The 23,370-nt window shown below is 40.5% G+C and overlaps 14 protein-coding genes and 1 pseudogene across 14 annotated transcripts, besides 4 other annotated features; 5 read left to right on the top strand and 10 right to left on the bottom strand. All coding sequences in view use genetic code 12, as the record gives it.

The window, feature by feature from the left end:
- Positions 1-321: 321 nt before the first annotated feature.
- On the bottom strand, positions 322-1,476 carry CD36_60160 (uncharacterized protein; the record flags this gene model as incomplete). Its single annotated transcript, XM_002420773.1, has 1 exon — positions 322-1,476. The coding sequence occupies one exon, from the start codon at positions 1,474-1,476 to the stop codon at positions 322-324; it is 1,155 nt and encodes a 384-aa protein (XP_002420818.1).
- A 386-nt stretch (positions 1,477-1,862) lies between these two features.
- Positions 1,863-2,234, top strand: CD36_60150 (acetate non-utilizing protein, mitochondrial precursor, putative; the record flags this gene model as incomplete). The annotated part of the gene is made up of 1 exon (XM_002420772.1): positions 1,863-2,234. One exon carries the CDS (start codon positions 1,863-1,865, stop codon positions 2,232-2,234), a length of 372 nt encoding a protein of 123 aa, XP_002420817.1.
- A 23-nt stretch (positions 2,235-2,257) lies between these two features.
- Positions 2,258-2,854, bottom strand: CD36_60140 (glycolipid transfer protein, putative; the record flags this gene model as incomplete). Its single annotated transcript, XM_002420771.1, has 1 exon — positions 2,258-2,854. One exon carries the CDS (start codon positions 2,852-2,854, stop codon positions 2,258-2,260), a length of 597 nt encoding a protein of 198 aa, XP_002420816.1.
- Positions 2,855-2,958: 104 nt separating this feature from the next.
- On the bottom strand, positions 2,959-3,804 carry CD36_60130 (conserved hypothetical protein; the record flags this gene model as incomplete). Its single annotated transcript, XM_002420770.1, has 1 exon — positions 2,959-3,804. One exon carries the CDS (start codon positions 3,802-3,804, stop codon positions 2,959-2,961), a length of 846 nt encoding a protein of 281 aa, XP_002420815.1.
- A 486-nt stretch (positions 3,805-4,290) lies between these two features.
- On the bottom strand, positions 4,291-6,537 carry CD36_60120 (vacuolar import and degradation protein, putative; the record flags this gene model as incomplete). The annotated part of the gene is made up of 1 exon (XM_002420769.1): positions 4,291-6,537. One exon carries the CDS (start codon positions 6,535-6,537, stop codon positions 4,291-4,293), a length of 2,247 nt encoding a protein of 748 aa, XP_002420814.1.
- A 103-nt stretch (positions 6,538-6,640) lies between these two features.
- On the bottom strand, positions 6,641-7,147 carry CD36_60110 (N-acetyltransferase, putative; the record flags this gene model as incomplete). Its single annotated transcript, XM_002420768.1, has 1 exon — positions 6,641-7,147. One exon carries the CDS (start codon positions 7,145-7,147, stop codon positions 6,641-6,643), a length of 507 nt encoding a protein of 168 aa, XP_002420813.1.
- Positions 7,148-7,686: 539 nt separating this feature from the next.
- On the top strand, positions 7,687-8,532 carry ARD1 (D-arabinitol 2-dehydrogenase [ribulose-forming], putative; the record flags this gene model as incomplete). The annotated part of the gene is made up of 1 exon (XM_002420767.1): positions 7,687-8,532. The coding sequence occupies one exon, from the start codon at positions 7,687-7,689 to the stop codon at positions 8,530-8,532; it is 846 nt and encodes a 281-aa protein (XP_002420812.1).
- Positions 8,533-8,707: 175 nt separating this feature from the next.
- On the top strand, positions 8,708-9,007 carry CD36_60095 (GPI-anchored protein, putative; the record flags this gene model as incomplete). Its single annotated transcript, XM_002420766.1, has 1 exon — positions 8,708-9,007. One exon carries the CDS (start codon positions 8,708-8,710, stop codon positions 9,005-9,007), a length of 300 nt encoding a protein of 99 aa, XP_002420811.1.
- CD36_60090 (ubiquitin carboxyl-terminal hydrolase, putative) lies at positions 9,004-10,923 on the bottom strand (the record flags this gene model as incomplete). Its single annotated transcript, XM_002420765.1, has 1 exon — positions 9,004-10,923. The coding sequence occupies one exon, from the start codon at positions 10,921-10,923 to the stop codon at positions 9,004-9,006; it is 1,920 nt and encodes a 639-aa protein (XP_002420810.1).
- Positions 10,924-11,018: 95 nt separating this feature from the next.
- CD36_60080 (conserved hypothetical protein) lies at positions 11,019-11,471 on the bottom strand (the record flags this gene model as incomplete). Its single annotated transcript, XM_002420764.1, has 1 exon — positions 11,019-11,471. One exon carries the CDS (start codon positions 11,469-11,471, stop codon positions 11,019-11,021), a length of 453 nt encoding a protein of 150 aa, XP_002420809.1.
- A 71-nt stretch (positions 11,472-11,542) lies between these two features.
- CD36_60070 (regulator of Ty1 transposition, putative) lies at positions 11,543-12,715 on the top strand (the record flags this gene model as incomplete). Its single annotated transcript, XM_002420763.1, has 1 exon — positions 11,543-12,715. The coding sequence occupies one exon, from the start codon at positions 11,543-11,545 to the stop codon at positions 12,713-12,715; it is 1,173 nt and encodes a 390-aa protein (XP_002420808.1).
- Positions 12,712-13,041, bottom strand: CD36_60060 (conserved hypothetical protein; the record flags this gene model as incomplete). Its single annotated transcript, XM_002420762.1, has 1 exon — positions 12,712-13,041. The coding sequence occupies one exon, from the start codon at positions 13,039-13,041 to the stop codon at positions 12,712-12,714; it is 330 nt and encodes a 109-aa protein (XP_002420807.1).
- Positions 13,042-15,581: 2,540 nt separating this feature from the next.
- Positions 15,582-16,470: a mobile genetic element (partial ORF1 (subtelomeric)).
- Positions 16,471-16,488: 18 nt separating this feature from the next.
- Positions 16,489-19,083: a mobile genetic element.
- On the bottom strand, positions 17,013-17,660 carry CD36_60050 (the record flags this gene model as incomplete). Its single annotated transcript, XM_002420761.1, has 1 exon — positions 17,013-17,660. The coding sequence occupies one exon, from the start codon at positions 17,658-17,660 to the stop codon at positions 17,013-17,015; it is 648 nt and encodes a 215-aa protein (XP_002420806.1).
- CD36_60040 (Tcd3 retrotransposon gag protein, putative) lies at positions 17,494-19,083 on the bottom strand (the record flags this gene model as incomplete). Its single annotated transcript, XM_002420760.1, has 1 exon — positions 17,494-19,083. One exon carries the CDS (start codon positions 19,081-19,083, stop codon positions 17,494-17,496), a length of 1,590 nt encoding a protein of 529 aa, XP_002420805.1.
- Positions 19,084-19,573: 490 nt separating this feature from the next.
- Positions 19,574-19,820: a mobile genetic element.
- Positions 19,821-21,237: 1,417 nt separating this feature from the next.
- Positions 21,238-22,939, top strand: CD36_60030 (annotated as a pseudogene).
- Positions 21,238-22,939: a sequence feature (Similar to C. albicans YRF1, (HPR5);~incomplete sequence; apparent frameshifts; probably pseudogene).
- Positions 22,940-23,370: the final 431 nt, after the last annotated feature.

The following is a 23,370-nucleotide window of genomic DNA, read 5'->3' as shown; positions in this document are numbered from 1 at the left end:
TTGTGCTTAACAAGGACAATACAATACAACTCAATTGGGAAATTCTTTTGCAACTAAAAAAAAAAATGTGCCACGCACTACTCTTTTTATTTTCTATTCCCAATACAGTAATAAACCTAATTGCCAGTCCAAATACAGTAAAAGGCACAAAGAGGAAAACAAAAACATACAAGAGGGGGGGTCCAATCTTGGAAAGCTAATTTGCCGAAAGGTCAGTGCTCGTGGTTTACTAATTTGGGAAAATATGGAGATTAATTCTAAAAATAATATTCGTATTGTATTAAAAAGAACTTTTTCTAATAGAGGGTATTAATATACAAACTAAACTAAAAGAGATTCGGCTCTTTTGGCATTGGCCTGTTTCTTTTCAGCAATGACTTGTTGTCTTCTGGCAATCACTTTGTTGACACTTTTCCTAACAAGCTTTCTGATCTCTTTCTTTTCAAGAGATCTCTTTTTCAAAGTACACACCTTGTTTGTAGATCCAGTGTACCCGCTTGACCCACCAAGAATACCACCGAAAAGAGATGTAAAAACATCCGAAACAATATCAGAAATCGATGTAGATGGCAAAGATGAAGATCCGGAAGAACCCGAATCACCAAAAATTGAATCCAACAAAGAACTCAAGAACCCACCCGAAGAAGCACTGGAAGAGCCGCTTGAAGAAGCACTGGAACCACCAAAAGAGCCAAATAAATCGTCAAAAATTTCGCCAGCAAAACCTAAAACCCCTGTCAAAATGCTCTTACCGTCAATGTTGGAAAACAAGTCGTCAGCCAAGTTTTCGCCAATACCTAAAATGTCATTCAAAAGATCGCTGCCATCAAAAGAAGGAGTAGTAGAGTCGGAACTATTTGAAGGAGCTAAAAATTCATTCAAAAGATCATCAATCCAGCTTCCGCTAGATGAGGTTGACCCAGTGTTTGTTGACCCTGAATCGCCAAACAAATCATCAAATAAACCGTCCAAAACTGAGCCAGTAGAAGAGGCAGCGTCTGTGGTCTTGGTATAGTTGGATGGGCCAAACCATTCGTCAAATAAATCAGATAAACTTCCGTCAGAAGAACCACTGGTAGGTGTAACAGTTGAGTTAGAAGCAGAACTGCTTCCGCCAAGCAAGTCACCAAATAAACCATCTAAAAATCCACCGGAACTTTGTGCAGCAGCAGCAGCAGCAGTGGTGGTGGTTGGTGTAGCTTTTACACTTGAATTTTGGGCATTACCACCAAAAAGACCATCTACCAAATCTCCCAATAACGAGCCAGAAGTAGTGGCAGCAGCAGCAGCAGCAGCATCAGTAGTAGCAATAGTTGGTGGCACCACAGTCCCACTAGCTTTGTCAGTAGTAGGTACAATTGCTTCGTCGGATACGCTTGCTTTTATTTGTAAATCGGAAACAGCTTCAACTGGGATAACACTTGGTTCAGCAGCAATGGCAACACTGGCCAACAATATTAATAATGAAGATCTCATTGGTAAAGTATGATGAGGAAAAAGAAGTGGTGCCCAAAAAAATTATTTGGGATGTGGGACTTTGACCCTTCATATATATCTTGATCCTTCAATTGTACTCCATTTTTAGTAAAAATATTTTTTTTTTGTCAGAAATTAGACATCTTCCTATTTGGGAAATGTTCACCCAGAAGTTTAAATTTTGTTTTTATTTTAGTTACATTGGATACCAAAAGAGTATACCCATTGTCTCGGATTGATATGGGACAGTGGTTGTGATTGACGAAATCTTGATTCGGTTTTATTGCTGTTTTTTTTACGAAAAAGGTTGTTGTAGGTTTAAGACTTAATTTTATCAGCGACAAAAAAAAAAAGAAAAAAATTCTCAAATCATCAACACTTTAACCATGCGTCCAACCCTTGTGAGACTTGTGAAACCACGTCGTCCAGAGAGAAATACTTCCCCGATACTTCCACCGCTTCCATTATACCGAGCAATCTTACGAGCCCATCACAGGAAGTTACCGCAAGAGTTGCGTTACTTAGGTGACCAATATGTGAAAAAGGAATTCAAGGACCATAAAAAGATCGACAACCCCCTACACATTGTTGGGTTTTTAACTGAATGGCAAGACTACTTGAAGCAGATTGATGGCGGGTCATGGCTGCATGGAAAGTTGAGTAAGGACGATCTCGACAAGATGTCCCCTGAACAAATCGGTCAACTACACGAATTGATGGAGGCAACAAAGAAAATCGGAAAAGAAAGTATAGAATAAATGTATATATATATATATATGACTTATAAACCTTTACCATAGTTACCTGATGCGAAAAAGTCCATGATAATCTTGACAATACCTTCTAATGCCTCTAACCACTTTTGTAATTGCTCAGCGACCTTAGTTTGATCCGCACCCAACTTTTCGAAAAAATCTTTTCTATATGGACAAGCTTTCATGGCCAACTTGAAAACTGGCTTGACCAAAATCCCGTGGAACTTGGATAATGTCTTGGTGTAAGCGTCAGTGAATGTAACTGTCAATTCCTTGCTTGGAGCATCAACAGTCTCTCTCATAGCTTGAGCTGTAAATTGTAACCCACGAGATAACCATAATAAGCCTTGGGTAGCCGTCTTTGTCTTGGTTTTGGCTTCAGTAAGCACCAAGTCCTGCAAGGTAGACGAGTTGGCTGGGTCCTCCAATAGCTTATTACGTATCTTGGTAATATTACCCGTCATATCTGACTTGACCACAGTAAATGCAGACGACCCCAAGAGGTCAAACAACTTAACCAACGACTCGGATGCTAGTAAAAAGTCAGCAGTATCAATCTTACCGTCGCTGACCTTTACATCAGCGAACGATTTGGTCATTTCATCAAAAAACGTAGAAGACATGGCTGTTGATAGAGAAAAGAGAGGTGGACGAGATTTTGTTTTTTTTTTTTTTTTCGTTGGTCGCATTTTTCGTATAGCGTGGCATTTTCATATATTAACTGTATTTACCATTCTAGATTCGTGGCCCATTTAACTGTCTTTTTGGCGGTGGGTCCATTCACTGATTGTGAAACCACCAGCACCCCATTGTCCTGCTCGCCTTTATACTTTTGGAACTCTTTTTCATTGTAGAACCCGCTTGCTTCTCCCTCAGCTTTGGTGTCAAACCTTTTTGTTTTAAACATGCGGATAATGGCCATTTTCGGGTTGTCGTCTTCGTTGGTGGGGATTTGCACTACCTCGTTTTCGTGTTCCGGTAGTGGGAAATCGTCACACTGTGAACTATTTAGCTCGGTGGCATATTTAGTTGCATCATTGACTAGCCCCGACAGCGATTCCATAAGAAAGATGCTGGATGCACGGTCTGCTTTGAGTGCTGGTTTTCGTGGAGCTATCACGGAGTGTTTGGGCAAACACAATCTCTTGGGCGATCGTTTTATAGTGTTTGTTATTGGCTGTAGTATAGGCACAGGCGACTTTTTCTTTGTAACTTTTGATGGCTTATCACGGTTCTCTTTATTTTCATCAAAGTATTCGTTCAAATCAGGGCGTACTTGGGTGAAGCTGTGCCGGTTCTTTAGTCTTCCTTTAAACACTCTTGTCCTCACCACATCGTCAAGCTCGTAATCTGTCTTCTCTAGGTCCTGGATCATTTTCTGTATTTTATCGTTATTCAACCGTTTGGGGTTTTGGCGGTTTTTTTCTCTCAAGCTGCTAGTTACTTGGAACAATTCGTTGGTTATATGGTTGGTAGTGGTGTAATCTGGAGGCAATGATATTCTGCTTTGCCGAGGCTGTGCTGAAAGCTCTGGTGGTATTATATCAGTAAAATCCAATTCAAGATCGTCCATCTTCTCGTTGTCTGATGCTAGTGTGTTCATGGTGAAGAAGAAAGATGGGATATTTGTGTTGAGGTTTTTTTTTTTTTTTTTTTGGAGTGAGTGATGGATAAAGTTTGTTTACATTTCTCCCAAAACAGCAATCCAGGGAAAATTCAGTCATTACTACACGGCAATAGGTCAGCAACAAGTTCGATCAACCACCAGATTTCTTTTGCATTATGAGACCTCCACCAAACTCCCTTCAGGAATACTTGTACCGACTCCTTATTGAATCTCCAGGATTCAACAACTGGGTGAGAAAGATCCATGCGAGAATCAATCGAATCCCCTATCAAGAGTTTCCCGACGCTTCGAAAGTGACAGAGTTTGACATCCACGATTTCAAGCCCACACGGTGGCAAAAAGCCAATGCGTTTCGCAGAATATGGGTACAAGAGATGAAACAAACGTTTCGGTTTTGGTAAATAATAATATATATTTGTGAACTATATAAGCCTAATTAAAAACATTCTTTGGGTTAGCCAAACTTCGTCTGCTCACCATTGAAACATCATCCTGTAATGCCATAATCACTTCATTGTTAGACCCAAACTTGAAATTATCAGCAATGACGTTTTGTGTGTACCTCTTGACCAAATATGGGTTTGGCTTGTCCAACAACACTTTACCCATCGACCATGTGACAATATACTTGCCCAACGATGTGACAATGGTGGTTTCCTTGGAATCACGACCTGTATTGAAGTATGCCGGGGTAAACGCCAAAGGCTTGCCACCGTTTTCTCTCACCATATACGCTTCGTGTTCGGGCTTTAATGCAAGTCGTCTTGGTGTAGGTTTCTTGTCCTTGTCAAAATAATTTGTAAATCCTAACTTGCCAGCATTCTTTTGACCGTCGCCGATTTTATTATCAATTAATAGCAAGTATGTCTCGCATGTAGCAAGCAACCATCTCCCGTCTTTCGACACGTCGATTCCGATTATCGGATCACCCAACGACGGCAAGGCGGTCTTGGCATTAACCCCTAATCTATCGAAGAGTCTAATATCACCTTTGCCAGACCCCAACGCAATATAGCCCTTGTCGGTAGTTGCCAATGTCTGGAATTGGTTATTAGAGGTTTTGTATGCCTTGTATGTTTTGTCATTCACCAACTTGGTGCCGCTCAACCTTGGATCGATAGTGAATAGCCCGTTTGCAGAAATACCCGTTAAGGTCTGCTCGTCTGTCAACTGGGCAAATTTCGATGTGGGGGCATACGACTTGACTGGTAGGTCTTTTGAGACCTCCCATTCTTCGACAATCTTGCCCCGTGTAAGGTCCATCTTGTATAATGCCTTGTCGTCAAACTGTGGGTTAGAAATAATCATATATTGGTCCTGCTGATGAAGAAGCATTTTCTCGGGAGTGAAATGGTTACCTTTTAAATCTGCCACATTGGTTATTGCTGTTTGGAAGTTGAGTTGACCAGCATCGTCTTCACTAAACACACCAATCTTGTCTCCACGAACGACATATGAGCGGTCTTTGGCATACCCCACAGTCAAATTACTGTTTTTTTCGTTTTGTTTGCTTTCCCATTTTACTGGACCGTCGCCTTGATTCTCGTCTTCGCTTTCTTCTTCTTCTTCTTCTTCCTCGCTTTCTAATTCCTTGGCGTCTTTATTAATACTAATTTTGGAAAATGCATCAACAAAATAATCTTGTTCAGTTTCTCCCCATTTCCGTTTATTCAATGCCTCATACATCAACCCAAGGAATACCGTTTGGAACTTTGACAAGTCGTTATAATCAGGAAACTTGAGCAACCACGAATGGGCATTAATCCCATCTTCGTCAACCGTGTAGTCATTAAAAATAAACGACAAGTGTTGGTAATTAAAGGTCGGGTTCATATTCTTGCTCAATGTAGTGTTGATTCGTGTAGATTCGCCATGGACGTAGAGCGTGTATTCCCAATTACCCAAATCCACCAACTTTACCTCAGGTTTTGAAAGTTGGAAGATAAATGTTCCTGTTCTGGTATCATATAAATGCAAGTCAACATCAGTGTTCACGTATTTTGTTTCACCTTTGGGGGCATCTTTGTTAGCCGGTAAGGTTTCATCACAATCCTCGTACTCGTCTGTCTCATCGTCAAACTCTTCTAAATCATTCAAATCTTTCAACTCGTCAAAAGTCAACAATTCTCCCTTGGGGTTGTAGATAAACTCGTTTAGATCGTTTGCCTTTGAGTACTCGGTCTGGTACTTGTTTTCAAATAAACATTTATAGATGGTCATGCGAAAGGCGTCAACCTCACTCCCTCTCACCTCCTCGTCAATGACAAACTCAAACTTATCTCCCAAATCGCCATTCAAATCTTTCCAAGCAATGGCTCTTGAGCCGTCTTCCTTTTCGCACACATGGATCTTTAATTCGTCGGCAATGGGGAAAATCCATTCGTCTTTGGATTGGCGCCTGGTATCGCTTGCAGGAGCCAAATCGTCGCCGTCGTATTCCTCTTCTGAGTCATCGAATCGGTTGAAATCAGATTCTCCTTCTTGGTAAACTTTGGTGATACACAATTGATAGTAGTGGGGGCTAGTGGTGCGTTTGATAGATGCAAATGCGTCATTGTAAAGACACTCAATCGCACCTTTTGGTGATTGTTTTGAACGTGTGAGATAAAGCTTTCCTGACGGAATCAGAGCAACCTCGTCGGTAGTGGTTGTCCCAATAAACTTCTTGATAAAATTCATTGCCGTGATAAACAAGAGAAGAAGATTCAGAGAGGCAAAAAAAAAAAAAAAAAAAAAACAACAACAACAGTTGTTTACAAATCTTTGTGGTCGTGTACATTGATCAGGGTCTTCTATATAATAAAAACCCACTTTTGACGCCTACTTTGGTATACAACAATTGGGCACGGTGGTTTTCAAATTGGGTGCTCCAGTAGCATTTCTTACAGTTTAATCTATCGGCTTCTGTGTAGATGTACTCAATCAACTTTCTTCCCACGCCATGTAATCTGTTTTCGGAGCTGACAAACAAGTCGTTGAGGTAAAGTGCATCTTCGATTGTCCAAGTGTTTCTGTGGGTCAAGTAATTAGCAAACCCAATGATCTTGCTGGTAGAGTCGACGGCTACCACAGAGTATACTGGCTCGTCGGCATCAAGAAATCTAGCAAAGGTAGTGCTGGAGATTTCAGGAGTGATTTTGTCGAGTGAATTGTAGAACTCGATGTAGCTAGTCCAGAGGTGCAACCATTCTGGTTTATCTTTTTCTTCAATAGGTCTGATTGTGAATGACATTGGTGGTGGGTAGATAAAAAAAAAAGAGGTGGGCCAAGGTGGGCCAAGGTGGGCCATTTATATAGTTTAAATTAGGCGGGGATACCACCGGCTGGGCATGCCGGATTGGGCAGCCAAGTGGGAGGGGAAGCACCTTTGGTTGGCCCTATTTTTTTTTTTTTTTGGTATCAAAATCTCGCAAAAAGAAACGATATGACAGAATTCCACATCCAAATGCTTTCAGAAAAAGAAATTCAAAAGGTGGACGATGACGTTAGATGCCAATTCATGTGTTACACAAACACCTATATCTAAAGATATTTCCAAATCTATGTAGGGGTATGTGGGTATCTATAAAAAGAACCGCCAATCGAAAGGTATTTAAAAAAGAACGTTGGTCCTGTATATAGACATTTTTTTTATAATTCTTCCGTGGAGCTAATTCCCACGGTGTTATCATACATAACAATTTTTTATATCTTTCCGAAACCACAAAAAAGAAATAAGGCGGTCATCACACACCCCTTGTCTCCAGAAAATATATAAACAGAGGAACCTCAGGATTTTTTTGGACCATCCATTTTTTTTTTCTTTCTTCTTCATTATTACTACACATAATGGAATCCGCATACTGGTCATACGAAAATATAGTCCCAAGCTTCCGCTTGGATGGAAAGTTAGTCATATTAACTGGTGGCTCTGGTGGTTTAGCTGCTGTTGTATCGAGAGCCTTGTTAGCCAAAGGTGCTGATATTGCGTTGGTCGATATGAACTTGGAGAGAACACAACAAGCTGCAAGAGACGTTTTACAATGGGGGGAAGAACAAATGAAAGGGAAATATGAGTCACCTATCGGGCAAGTGAGTGCCTGGTCATGTAATATTGGTGATGCTGAGGCCGTGGACATGACATTCAAAGCCATTAATGAACACCACGGCAAGATCTCGAGTGTTTTGGTTAATACTGCTGGATACGCTGAGAATTTCCCAGCTGAAGAGTACCCTGCCAAGAATGCTGAAAATCTTATGAAAGTCAATGGGTTGGGTTCATTCTACGTTTCACAAGCGTTTGCTAGACCATTAATTCAAAACAACATGACGGGGTCAATCATTTTAATTGGGTCGATGTCGGGAACGATTGTGAACGACCCACAGCCACAATGTATGTACAACATGTCGAAAGCCGGTGTCATTCATTTGGCTAGGAGTTTGGCCTGTGAATGGGCCAAGTACAATATCAGAGTCAACACGTTGTCGCCAGGGTACATTTTAACGCCATTGACGAGAAACGTTATTAGTGGCCACACTGAGATGAAAGCAGAGTGGGAGTCCAAGATCCCTATGAAGAGAATGGCTGAGCCAAAAGAGTTTGTTGGATCGATCTTGTACTTGGCATCGGAGTCTGCTTCGTCATACACTACTGGTCATAACTTGGTTGTAGATGGAGGTTACGAATGTTGGTAGAGAGTTATAGTTTATAGTTTAATGAAAGTCGCGTGTTTTGTCATTCATCCAGCAAAAAATTCTGGGCCACCTTTTTTTCTTTTTTCGGTTTAGCCAGCCCAGCTGCGAAAAAAAAAAAAATATTTAAACAAGAAAAAATCCAGTACCTAGGCCAACTACCTACACTTTATCAATCATGTTTTACTTTATTTTGCTTAGTGTTGTTGCTGCTTCTAATACCACCACCTGGTCTTTGGTTACCGATTATACAACATACTGTCCTGAATCCACAGAAATTACTGTTAATGACGAGGTAGTTACGATAACGGGTCCTACAACCTTAACGCTAACTGGCGAGTGTACGCTTGATTATGTTGCTACGGTAGAGGCCGTGCCTTCGTCGGTTGCGAATGTTAGTGTTATAGAGTCGAATGGTGCTAAACGATTAGGGATGGGTTGTGCTGCTGTTGCTGGTGTTCTCGTTGCATTGATTTAGATTCTCCTATACAATAATATATACGCATTCTTTATATTTTCCTCTGTTCCAGCGTTCAACACCTCTTCGTTGTTTATTTGTTTGACGGCGGTATCGTCTATTCTCCACCATTGGCCGACGTTGTATATGTCGCTGGTGTAATGCCCGGCATCTGCACTGCTTCCGTGGTGGTACACCACCGAGACCAATTGGTATCTTATTGGCACGCCGGTATCCTTTGCCATGACTTCTTTCGGTATTATTAGGTCGTGATTGTAGTCTACTTTTTTTCTCAACTTTTCGACGCCGATTTCGTGGTCCTTCAAGTAGCTGAACCGTTTTAGGTGTATTATCAATACGTTCGGAAATTTTTCAATAAATGTTTGCTTTTTCACTTGGATTTCCTTGTTGTTGTTTGTGTAGCTTATGATTTCTGATTCGTTTAGATGCTTGAATGCGTCTTCGATGGTGTCGACAGACGATATGTCCAACTGCACGTGCTGGAACGGGTCTAGGGTTATTGATTTTTGGAATGACGAAGATTGTTTGGGTATGGTGACAACGGACTTGAACTCGCCGCCAAAGATCATATTAAGTGGGGTAGGGTCGATTTCTATTTTGGTGGTGGAGCTATTCTTTTTCTTGTTGACCTGACTCCATTCGCCGTCGGTGTCCTGGTCGGTGTCGTTTTTGATTCTCTTGATGGTGGATTTGACATTGAATTTGAATGTGGCGACAGCCTCGGCGTCGTGATCTTGGGCGTAAGCCTGTATCAAGGAATCGACTTGCGGGGTGTTCAACTGTTTGATGGCAGCCAAAAACTCTTCATTAAGTGCATCAAGGTAGTACCCCAAAAACTCTTCTGCGTCTTCTTGCTGTCCCCATTTCAAGTGGGAAAATTTGTCGAGTTTAGTCAAGTGGGTGTAGAAAGGTTCGGCAGATACTGCCCCCTTGGAGGTGTCCTGGAACTGGTTGAAGAAGGCTATCGTTGCATCTAGTAATGGTGTCGACGATGGGCCCAAGCTTCCTATTGATTTTGTTTCTATAAGTTTGAGCAACCGGCTGAATGGGTCACAGTGGATCAAGATTTGTAATATCGAGTTCATGTAGCAGATGTTGCCGGTATTAGTCAAGCCTCTTGGTTTTATATCGAATGTGGGCAAGGTGGTAAAGACCGAGTAGTTGGTGTCAAACATGATTTTGAGCAACAACACCCCCAACGGTTGTGCAGATTCGGTATTGATGTCGAATTTGGCGGCTGGTGGTTGGACGGGGGTCGTGTGGGTGGTGGGTGGTTTTGGTTTTGCAACTTTCTTTGGTGGTGGGGGTGCTGTCGACTGAAGGAAAGAGGCCCAGTTGGTGGTTGGCACGGGCGGAGCTGGGGCTTTGGCCGGCTCTTCTGGTTGTTCTTTTATGAGGGTGGTGTTGTGGTCGTTAGAGTCTATTACTTGGAAGGTGTTGGTGGTGATAGTTAGTCCGTTTTCGTGGGGTAATGTATTGGCTTTTTGGAGCTCGTCTATTGACCGTGCCTCCTGGGTTATGCTGAATCGTTGGAGGAATTCGGATTTGGTTGTATTAATGTACAAGGGGAATTTGGGCGGGTCCGGTTTTTCTTTTGGTGGCACCTTTAGTGGTTTGGTAGGTTTTGGTGGTTTTGGTGGTTGGTGGTAGATGTACTGTTGCTGCATCATGTACTGTTGCTGCTGTTGTTGGAAAAATGGGTCTGGGGGGTAAGGAAACACTGGGTACATCTGATTCATCATTACCGGGTATGTTTGTGGGAACTGGTAGTAGAACTGTTGTTGGGCCGGGATCTGCTGGGCCATGTACTGTTGTGGGTGGAACTGTTGTTGGTAGTTTGGGTACTGGCTAGGTGAAAAGCTAGCTGCGTCTCCACGAAAGCGCAGAGAGCCTGAGTTTGATGAGGAGGAGGTCATAGGGTTAGAACATGGGTTGGTGGTGGTAGTGGTGATCACCAAGAGAAAAATTTTTTGCTCATTTTTTTTTTTTTTTTTTTTTTTTTTTGGGTTGTTCAAGTTTGACCCACACACGACGATAGGTCGAGCTGCGGGTTGTATTTGATTATTAATATAGCTAGTATATGACTACATATGGGAATCGGAGATAACACGTGAGTGCCCAAAATCTGGTGGATCCAGGAGGTACCGGCTATGGTGGTTATGTCCATGTTGGAAGTGTAGCATGATTGGTATTCGATGCAATTACAGTACCAGTTTGTCATATCTGTATGTGTAGGCAACTGTAGGCCAGCTTGGGTGAAAGTTAGGTTTGATAGGTCGCCTGATATTTGCAGACTTAGGGCGAGATCTAGCGCGTTGGTGAATTTCGATCCCAATAGCATGGTTAAGACAGCTGCCTTGTCGTGATTAAAGGATCGCTCAATGCTAGGCTTTTCAATCAAGCCGGGGAGGGTGCTTGGTAGTAATTGCAAGATCGTTGCGTTGGCGTCAAACAATTCGTCCATGTAAAGAAAAGTGGTGATTTGTTTCGCGAAAAAAAAAAAAAAATTAGTTGGCGACTTTCTATTTATCAACAATGGATTCAGCATGGGTTCGGGAGTTGCCTACCGAGTTGCAGAATGAAATCAAGGCTGTTGTGGAGAAGGATGGGGCTAGTTTTATTGTGTTTGAAAAGTTGTATGAGCATTTGAGTGGGAGTACGAAGAAAAGGAAATTGAGTAGCGAAATTGCCCTGGAAATGATAATTTTTGAAATCAACGAGATATCGTTTTATTCGCCAGTGAGGAAGAGAATGAATTTGACGCTTCATTTGGTAGAGGAAGGTGGGAATCCCAGTCCCGCGCTTTCAATTGTCAATCCATCGACCAATGTTCCGGAAATGACATTTACGGAACTAGACCAAACCGTCAAGCTTTGTTTGTTGTTGCCGATACTTGGGAACACCACCAACACCCAGAAGAAGGCGATTTGTTATTTGTGTTTTTGGATGCATGACGGTACCGACCCGATAATTTGTCAGATGAATTTGGATGCAGTGAAGAAGCTGATGATCAAGAGTGGCAAGTTGCCTGCCGACATTGAGTCAAAGTTTGTTACAGCAAGGGGCTCTCTCCCTTTAAATCCCATCCAAGAACGGATCATTGATTACTTTAAACGCCAATTCAAGCTTTGTGGGATTGAAATGATGAATTACTTGCCGTGTGTGTCGATTTTTAGGAACACGTTTAGTTTGAATAACGATAATGCGATTGCGATGAATACTGATGGTGCGTCTGAGCCTACGTTGGTTATGGTGAATTGCCACAAGGGAGCCAAAGAAGGGGTGTTGATTCTTTTACAAGCGAATAAGACGAACCCAGCATACTTTATATTTGGGTTTAAGAAACCGATATTGGTGTATGAGGCGAGTCAAGTGTTGCACACCAGCTATAGCAATATCACACGCCAAACATTCAGTTTGAATATGACGGTCTTGAATAAGAAGCGGGAAGAAAGAGAGTTGGAGTTTGGCATGATAGATGAAAAGTTCTACAGGGTTATTGATGAATTTATAAAGATGCAGTATATTCAAGATAGCACGTTTAAGGGGGAGAGTGATGATCTGGTCGAAATTGTACACGAACACAATGGGAATGTCGAGGATGATGATGAGGAAGAAGATGATGATTTTGAGTCGGGGGAAGAGGAGAGTGATGTTGAGGAGGAGTATAATAGTGATTTAAATGAGGAAAGTCCGCGGGAAAATTAGTATTTAGCACCGAATTTATCAAGAAGTTGAGTGAATGCACCTCTTTTATATGGATGTTGTTTTGTAGCAGGTTCAAAGTCGTAGAATTCAGCTCTCTTTTCTCTTTGTTCACGCAACAAGGTCAATCTTCGTTCGAAAAGCAGGTTTGTGTTTTGGATAGTTGGGTCGATGACAAGGAGGTAGATGGCGGTGGAAAAGCCCATGAATGTGGAGTAGCCAATAATTTTGGAGGATAGTTTGGATGGGCTGCCACTCATGGCGGTTTGGAGGAGTCTGGCAGATGCGCCAAAGACAGAACTTAATAATAATCCAGCAGCAGTAGGCATAATGAGCACTCGAGTGTAACGAGAGTGTGTTGAAGTTGAGTAGGAGCAGGAAAAAGAAGTGTTGATTACTTGAGTTTTGATTGGTGAAAAAAATTGAACCACAGATAAAAGTTTCACCTGAAAAATTGGCATAGGTACACGCAAAAATTAACCTTCTCTAAGATTTTAACAAGTATACCCCAAACTGGAGCTATGCCGAAATGTATAAAGCAGATGTAACAAGGTCGGGGTGGTAAACCTCCTGAAAGTATAACCTAGTTTGTTTGACATCTGTACGGCTCGACAAGTGCAAGTGCTGGTATGGCAGAGGTAAACATAAACCTACAGTAATTGTGGGACGGTAGTTTTATGGGCCAGGAATAGTCAACAAAGGATTGGTTGATAAGTGGTCTTCTCATTATAGAAATGTAGAGGTTCTTGTGGGAATACAGTCTCTGATGCTTTTTTGGTGTAATTTTGTGGAGAAACTATACCAAAAACACACAAACAAACTACTCTAGGGGTAGATCAAAAATCAGCCCCTTGGTAGAACTAAAAGGCATCTGTAACTGTGATGCGTCCGTACAAGCCATCATTCGTAGAACATCTAGCATCAGTACAAGCTCTCATCCGTAATTTAGGGGGTGACAAGCACCCCCAGGAAGAATAACACCAGAAGTTAAACATCCGTACGGTTTAGAAATGGTGAGCGACCTAACCCAAAAAAAATATTTCGACAGCCAAAACAATTTATCGCAAACAAATGGAATACAAAGCACACATGTTGGAATGGCAAAGTCACTAGAGCCAGATCATGTTGAGGAATCGTTTAGTGTGTCTACTACCCAGAGTGGGCACTTGTGGGATATCACCCAGAGTATCAGTAAGCAGGTGGGATTACGATTTACTTGAGTTGTACGTTTAATGTGAATAGAGTTTGGGTTGGGAGTTTGATTGGCCAGCACGGTTACATGGGCAGCCCTATTAAGTTTCATGATAGTTTTACACATTTGTGGAGATGGGAGATGTGGCGCAAGACTTGCACCTGATCGATATGGAGAGTGCTGGGGCGAATACGCTCAACGGGGCACGTCAAAACTTATATTCCTAAGGCCGTTCTTGAGAAGATGGAAATAACGGGTAGGTATGTGATCACCCAGTTTAGGTTGAGGTTGAGTTTAAAATACAAGCTTGTGAAGGATGGCAATGGAAAGAAAAGTACAATATGATGGAGGTTAGTCACGATGAGGTGATGACAGGGGTGATCTTAGAGCAGGACAAGCCAGTGCTGGCAGAGGTGCCATTATATGTATAGAGAAGTGCAATGGTTAAGTTATGAGCAAAGGATAAGGGGTTTAGTCATCAAATGGGGATATTGTTCATTTTGGGGATATTTTGTGAGAAACAGGATCGAAAATACAGAGATAAATTGCTCAAAAATAACATTTGATTTTACGAAATCTGGAGCAGATCAATTGATTAGAAGCTAAATGAAATCTACTGTAATCGATTAAAAACAAACAAGTCTATTTGCAAGGAAACACAAAATAAACAATAAACTGTATTTGATTTCTGTATGAATCTTAAAAACGAACCACTCCAATTCATCTATCTACGACTTAAAACAAACAACTGTAGTTGGCCTGTCTATAAACTTACAGAATAAAAAACTATATCTCAATTTTCTAACTTAAAACAAATAGCTCTAATTGCTATTCCTGTCAACCAAAAATGAACAACTCTTTTCAGCTTGTCAGTGACTCAAATCAAACCCTAAAAGGCCTATCTGTGAATTAGGAAAACCAACAAACTAGCATATTTAGTTTGTATGTGAAGCTGTAACAAATTTACTAAGACTAACTACTCTAAAGGTTCTCTACACCTGTATTGCATCCGTACAAGTTCTCTCAACACCACTATTGCATCCGTACAAGTTGTACATCCGTACCAGTCTTCATCCGTACAACATCCTGAGGGGGTGACAAGCACCCCCAATTTTCAATAAGCTGGGGCATCCGTACGGTTTGGTTAATTGGTGTGTACACATACCAGCCTATACAAAAAGAAAAAACGAACAACCAAAAAAAAAAAACAACAACAACTACTACTCTTCACCAGAAGGGGGCCCAGTCATGGGCAAACACCTCTCAAAAAGAAACTACCAAGACAACTTATTATTGTTATTCCAAATTTATCATTTTCAATAATGGAGGATGTTATTACAAATATTGGCAATATACCATCGAAAGCAAGTGAGTCCTTTGCGTTCAGTTTTTACATACAAGTACACCTTGGAGGCCCGTTTATAAAACACTAGCGTCTTCATATTATTGCATTCAGAGAGTTTAAGTTTCGTTTTTAATTATGACAACCAAGCCGCCGACCATGGCAGAGAAGTTGGTGCATTTTGCAGAAAAGCTGCCACCGCCACCACCGAAGAAGGGGAGTACCAAGACGGGCACGTACGGCCACCAGTTGGCCAAAGCAAAAAAGAAATAGAGATGGAGCCCCATGCAGATACCGACCATGAGTTGGAGGAGTTGGAGAATATGGTTACCTACGTGAAGAACATTGGAGCAAGCCAATGGCCTGCTATGTTGAATAGATTAGACGGCGCCAGTAAGGCGTTTATTAGAGAATGTGTCTCCGACATGGTGACCGACAAATATAGTGGTGACCACACCAATCTGGTCGATGAAAGAGACTCGGATGGAGGTTACTTTGAACAACAAGAGGCCATCAAGGTCCACTTGAAAAAAACCATCCCAAATACTATTAGAGAACAAGGAGCCGACTCCGACATGGAGAAGGCATTACTTTACGCAGCGGAAAAAGACTTATTCAGAGTAAGATTTATGACAGACGGTACATACAGAATTATCTACTCATAAATTGGAGAAGAATTTTCAGATAAGTTTCCAGAGTTAGATTCACAAATGGCAATTGAAAGCCATTTGGAAAAATACCCACAAGTCCAAGTGGGTAAAAACAAATACAAGGTGGTTGTTAAAAACAACCATCACGACAACATCGGCATCTACTGTTTTCTCCACCCAGCCGAGGAGTGGAAAGTTGAAAAATTAATACATGCCTTTTTTGATAACAAGAGGGACGAATGGATGCCAGCACTCAAGCTGGCAGCAAATATCCCCACTACAGAAGAGAATATCGAATTTAGCATTTTGAAAAGTGAAGTTCATAATGCTGAAGAAAAAGCAACAAAAGCTCATAGACCTCGCAAGTATGCTACGTCTTATTTTATGATTGGATGGTCCGGAAACAATGTTCCAAAAAAAGAGCAGATACTTTTGGAAACATCACAAATTAGATTTGGTATCCATTGCCAAATATTGCACCACTTCCCCTACTTTATTCCATACAAGATGGTCTTGTAAACACGGCAACCATTGCTTCCGTTGCAATCAAAACGGACATGGTACAGGGAATCATTTCAACAATTTAGCAAAGCAAGATTTTGAAATCCATAAAAGGTGGGAATTCGTTTGTAGGTTGATTCCAATCGTTGTTGGTTAAATCGGCTTGGGGAAAAATACGTTTAATCTGAGTGGCGATGTTTTCGGATGTAACAAAGCTGGACTTGGGGCCAGTTGATGCCGCTGCCGGTTGGGTAGTGCTGAAAGTTTCCATTTGTTCTTTTAAGGCAGTAATCTGCTCTTGAAGGTCCGATTCCTTGTCCTGAGCTTGGGCCATAATATCCGAAGCGTGTTGAAAACGTTCGTCTTCAAAACGGACACGCTTGTTATAAGCTTCTTCAAAGGCTCCGACTTCCTTTTCCAATTGGTGTGTGTCGTGTTCAACGTCCTGGACATGAGATTCCAACTTCATACCAGCAGAATTGAATTTCTGAAAATCACGAGCTTCCTGCTCACGGGTTTGATTGATGCCTTGTGCTGTTTGCTGGTCATGTCTACTAACAAATTGATTGAGAGTTTCCATAGTCGTTGTATGACGGTGGGCGTGGGTGGGAATAGTCAATTCTGTTGACAGGAATATCCAGATTGGGGGATGATGGAAAAGGGACGTCCAGGAAGATGGACTGTAATTGAGAAAAGAAGAACCCAATCGCCTTTCATAAATGAAGCCAGTTTTTGGAACGGTTGTCGCATCAGATTAATATAAGCCATTCGACGAACCCTAAGATCATTATGTTTTTCAACGTTTGTATTTACACCGTCCAATTCAGCAAGTCGAACTTGTACGTCATCATCGAGGTCCTGCAACAATGAAGATTGTGATAACTGTCCCTCTTTCCATCCAAATTCATTGGCTAAATAAGTGGTGCGAAAAGGTGGTGGTAACATTATTTTGCATCCTTGGGTAATTTCATGAATAGTTCCGTCAGCTGTTTTTACTCGAATAATATTCTTGAGTTGGAAAATTTTGGCATCCCTATAATATGTACCAATAGATACTGGTGCAAAATTATTTGCGGCTCCAGTGTCTAGGATTATCTTAAGATTTGAACGACCCATATCTAAAATAAATACATAAGCGATGCTTCGCAATGAAATCAAAATCATCGATGTCGAGCTCAGCAATCTCATTGACGTCATTGTTGTTTTCAGCTGGAGAAGAAAGCTCAGAAAGATTAGCATCAATGTCAGACGTGTCGGATTCATTCTCAGAAAGGATTACTTCATAAATTTTTTTGAAACGACGACTATTATTATCACGTTTGTAACCCTGATAATCCTTGTTGCTCTTATTATAATTGTTGCTATTCGACTTATATCCGTTGGGTGTGAAATTTCCCTGATACTGTTGTTTTCCTTTAAAGTTTGAGTTATTGTTGTACCTATAGTTACCGGGTTTCTTTGAAAATTTGTTAAGGTAATTCACATCCATATTTCCGTCTGTGTTGGTTTCAATTTGGGCCACAGAATTGTCAGATGATGATGTAGCTGGAAAATGAACACCAATAAAGATCAGGTTAACGGTGGTGAAAAAGGTTTGGGCGTTGTTGATAGTGGTTAAGTTGTGACGGATGATATCAGACTGGAAATATTTGGATAAGTGACCTAACAAGGTAGCTTTGACATCATAAAATTGGTTCTTAAAGCTTGTTGTACTACTGGCAAGATTTCTAAATTGTTGGACGTACTCGGTAACACGTTGACCAGGTTGTGGAACATACAATTGGTATTTAACAGTGCTTTGGATATTGTAAATATCCCAATTACGACTTTCCCTAATTACATTCAAAATGTCGATCCATTGGAAATTAGCATTGAGAGGATTCAACTGGGCATAGCGATAACCGTTAGCTAAGTCACCCCGCAAATAAGGCTGTGCAGCATAAGGCCAAGCTGACTTATTTAATTTATTACCATGGAAATAATTTTGAATCTGGTGGATTTTAGTAACCATAGTGTCATCATCGGATGAATCAATAACATAGGCTTCCATAAAGGTTGGAAATTTGTTGGTGGTTTGTTCCCAATCAGTATTAGTCAAATCAGCCAGTGGAAAAATACGTTTAATCTGTATGGCAATGTCATCAGTAGTAACGAAAACTGGTTTAGGAACATTGGCCAGAGTAGCCAGTTGATTAGAACTTAACTCAGCCATTTGGTCCCTTAAAGCAATAATCTGCTCTTGAAGGTCCGATTCCTTGTCCTGAGCTTGAGCCATAACATTAGAAGCCTGTTGAAAACGTTCGTCTTCAAAACGGACACGCTTGTTATAAGCTTCTTCAAAAGCTCCGACTTCCTTTTCCAATTCGTGAGTTTCTTGTTCAACCTCCTGGACATGAGATTCCAACTTCATGCCAGCAGAATTAAATTTTTGAAAGTCACGAGCTTCCTGTTCACGGGTTTGATTGATACCCTGTGCTGTTTGCTGTTCATATCGACTAGCAAATTGATTGAACATTTCCATCATCTGTTCTTGGAAGGCCTGTAACTGTTTGTTGACACTCGCTTCCACACTTGCTTGAAAGGCCAAATTAGTAGCATTAGTCGAGGTATCGGTAGTAGCTGCAGTGGACGTGTCAGAAGAAGATGGAGATGGACTCTTTGGTCCAGATTTATTTGTTTGACTCATAATTAAAAATAACTGATAGATAAAGTTGCAAAAAGGAGTTTAAACAGGTGTTCTGTAAACGGTATATAAAATTTGTGGTAATAAAAATTAATACAAAGGAAAAATTATTTGGGGTGGGAAAAATTATTTTTTTTTGTGTGAGGTTTTGTGGGTTTTGTGTTGTTTTTGTGTGTTTTATAATAGCTGCAGGTTGCGAAAAAAAAATTATTGCGAAGGTGTGGTTGTATGTGTTTTTTTTTTTGTTTGATTGATAACTAATATTGTCAATCAATAATCATTTTATTTGAACTAGTTATCGATCTCAAGGTGAAAATGATTTTAATTGGCTAGGAACTTGTCTTTGAAAAGCGTCCAATCAAATTTGTTGAGTTTTTTTTTGTTTTTTTTTTTGTTTGTTAGAATGGAAATTTGTTAAAAAGAAAATTTTTTGTGGTTTTTTTTGTTGAGTTTTTTTTTTTTTTTTTAAAAAAAATTGGTTACCTGAAGAGACTGAAGTATTCCTAGGTTTTATTAATTAGATATTACGACGGACAATATATGTTGCTCTAACTTTCTATAGATTCGAAGCTAATTATCAGTATGTAATAATTGAAAGTAATAAAATATGAATTGTCTTCCAAAGAGAAGTAGTATATAATAGAGAATAATAAATTAGCAATTATAAAGGATTCGTCGAACTCCCTGAGTTGAATTCAAAAGGACTGCACATGAAATATTGCAGATCCTGTTTTACAACAAGACCTTTGGTAAATAAAATCTGAGCCTAATACTTTCGATAAATTGAAATTGATAGTTCAACAAGTTGAAATAACTTCGTTTCCACATTTTTGACCACATGTGCTAACAAACTTTGTTAGCTTGACCACATGTTTTTTTTTTTTGACCACATTTCTTGACCACATGTTTGTTAGCACTTATAATTTGCCCAATTTAGGCGGTAGCGCAAAAGTAAGGGTACCATATGAATCTACATAATTCAGGGAGATAAACTATATAGTTTTTAGGCTTATAACTTTGATATACACTGAGTTGTTGTTGATCAGAAAAAGGGTAAAAATTCAGGGGCAGGAGAAAAAATGATTTTTTTGCGCGCACGACCCGAAAAATCAGAATTTTTTAAAAAACAGCGATTTTTGGTCAATTTTGGAAAGACGTGGACGGACAGCCAGGAGAGGTGGTAAACTGATAGTTGGTAGACAGTTAGATAGGTCAATGAATTTGTGTTTGGAAAATGAACCATTGTTATACCCTTTTTGTGTGGCAAGTTATTAATGATTTTCTTTGACCACACGTTTTTAGGTAGCGCCGAGTTTTGACCACATTTTTTTTCTCTGGTTGACCACATTTTGGGTAGCGCCAAAGAGCGCAGATTTTTAGGCCACTGATTTTTTGACCGCAGGTTTGACCATCTACCGCTACCCGCGCATTTTTGACCACATGTGCTAACAAACTTTGTTAGCTTGACCACATGTTTTTTTCTTGACCACATTTCTTGACCACATGTTTGTTAGCACTTATAATTTGCCCAATTTAGATGGTAGCGCAAAAATAAGGGTACCATAGGAATCTACATAGTCCAGGGAGATAAACTATATAGTTTTTAGGCTTATAACTTTAGTATACTCTGAGTTGTTGTTCATCAGAAAAAGGTTAAAAATTTAGAGTCAGGAGAAAAAATGATTTTTTTGCGCGCACGACCCGAAAAATCAGAATTTTTTGAAAAACAGCGATTTTTGGTCAGTTTTGGAAGAGCACAGGAAGAGCAGTACAAGAGGTGGTAAACTGATAGTTGGTAGACAGTTAGATAGGTCAATGAATTTGTGTTTGGAAAATGAACCATTGTTATACCCTTTTTGTGTGGCAAGTTATTAATGATTTTCTTTGACCACACGTTTTTAGGTAGCGCCGAGTTTTGACCACATTTTTTTCTCTGGTTGACCACATTTTGGGTAGCGCCAAAGAGCGCAGATTTGAAGGGCACTGATTTTTAGACTGCAGATTTGACCGCACATATTCTTTGACCGCACATATTCTTTGAGCACTGATTTTTTTTGAGCACTGATTTTTTGAGCACTGATTTTTTGAGCACTGATTTTTGACCACACATTTTTCTTTGAGCACTGGTTTTCTTTGACCGCAGATTTGACCACTGATTTTCTTTGACCACAGGTTTTTTTTGAGCGCATTTTTGGTAGCACTTTCTTTGAGCACACATTTTGTTTGAGCACTGATTTTGTTAGACCACACATTTTCTTTGACCATCTAGATGCGTTTGATGATAGTATTGATTTGATTGTGGGTACGATTGAGAGTCTTACCAAGACACATGTGAAGGATTTTTTTTTTTGAATTTCGGACAAAGTTATGGAAATTCGGGTGAGTTGTTGTTGTTTGTTTTAGACGAATCCCAGGTCTTGTTAGAGGAGCGCGAATTTCGCGAATTATCTAGAATCGAGTGCCTGATATTACGATCATTCAAAAAAGTTATTAGTTTGGGTGCGACGTTGCCGCAGAATTTTGCAACTTTGGTGGAGGAGAAGTTGTTGTCGCCGAAGCTATATAATGCGGTTGTTAGTGAGCGGAACCGGAATGTTTATATTGAGTCGAAATTTGTGAGTGATGATGAGAAGAGGGTTGGTTGTATGGTTGGTGTTGTTGAACGGTTTTTAGAGAGCTATTCCGAGGGGATCATTTTCGTTTATTTTAGCTGCCTCGCGACGCTTAGAGAGTTTGGTGATATTTTCCCGAACAGTGTGAGCATCAGTTCTGAAACTAGTGACATTGCGTTGGCTCACAAGCAGATTAGTAGGACACGGATTATACTTGCCACGAAAGCTGCTTCGGTAGGCTTGGATATATCGAAGATTAGACAGATTGGCAACGGTTCCGGAAGTTATTCAAGTCATAGGTAGACTTAGAAGCAAGCCGCTGTATGTTTTATTTCTCAGTGGTGATCGAGACGGTGGGTATGATGAGAGTGTTGATGTTGGTGAGTGCATTAAGAAACAAATTTGTCAGTTTTACCTGTTAAAATGGGATGGGCATTTTAACTGTTGTGGGGTGCTGAACACACATGGTGAAACAAGGGATATTGTTAAAGTAATGGTGCAGGCGCTGGGGGCTGCATTTAAGAGACGGCGAGTAGAAGAGAGTGCACAAGAGCAGGAGAGTGACCTAGAACAGGCAAAGAGGAAATTGGAAGAGCTTGACAAAAAGTATACATTTATTAGTATTGACAATCTTCATTTATGGTTCAAGTTCTATAAAACGACGTTAGAAGGTAATCCGGTTGTGAGGGTTGAAGGGGTGTGTGATTGGTGTTTTATGAATGATGAGGAGTGTTCGAGAAACTGTTGCGAGCGATATAAGGTTGTGCATCAAAGTCTAGCTTGCAGGATTATATTAGGAGGAATGAGCGGGGATGAAGTTTGTGAGGTTGTGCAGTATGGACAAGATGATTCAAGCCTATGATGAGAAACTTTTGGTGTGTCTGTTTTTGGATGATACTGGGTTGAAGTTGAATAGTAGAAGAGACATTTTGAATGAAACGTATGCACGAGTTTTGTCGAAGATTAATAAATTTGAACCGGAGGAGTGGATGCTTAAAGTTTTAGGAGCTGAATCGACTGGGAGTGCTGTGCAAATTGCTGGTCAGGAATGGGAGAAGCATGCTATGGAGACGTACTTTGAGGTACCCAGGGAAAATGTATGTCGAGAATGTGGATGCTTAAATGAGGGTCACAATGGCTGTATTGGGAACAAGACGTTGTTGTATTTCTATACTGTGTTTGTTGATGCAAGATGTAGACGGCTTAGGGGAGATATTCAAGTGTTTAATCATTGGATGCGTGCTATGATGCGTTCACAGGTGGCAGGATTGTATCAACATATATTGGTTCTGGTGTACAAGGAGTTGAAGGATAAGAAATAGGATGTAAAATGCGTGTAAGACGAATACAAGATGAACAAGAACAAGTTGAACAAGAACAAGTTGATTAATCTAGGACAAGTGACAACAGGAAGTAGGCAAATACGACACAACAAGGACAATTTGATTAATCTGAGAAAGTTATCGACAAGTTATAGCAAATACGGGGAAAACACGAGTTGAGTAATGTAAGACAAGTGGGGACAAGTCATGACAAAGGCAAATTGACTAATCTGAGACATGACAAGATAAACACAAGTAATCTAAGGCAAGTGACAAAAACGGGATATAGAAGACAAGGTGATAATTCAAGGACGAATGACAAAACTCAAGACATTCAACAACAAGTCATAACAGGG

This window comes from Candida dubliniensis, chromosome 6 (genome assembly GCF_000026945.1).
Source record: "Candida dubliniensis CD36 chromosome 6, complete sequence".
In the NCBI taxonomy this organism is placed as follows: Eukaryota; Fungi; Ascomycota; class Pichiomycetes; order Serinales; family Debaryomycetaceae; genus Candida; species Candida dubliniensis.
Note: the sequence above shows the minus strand (reverse complement) of the source record. Positions and strands in the feature narration are given on the sequence as shown.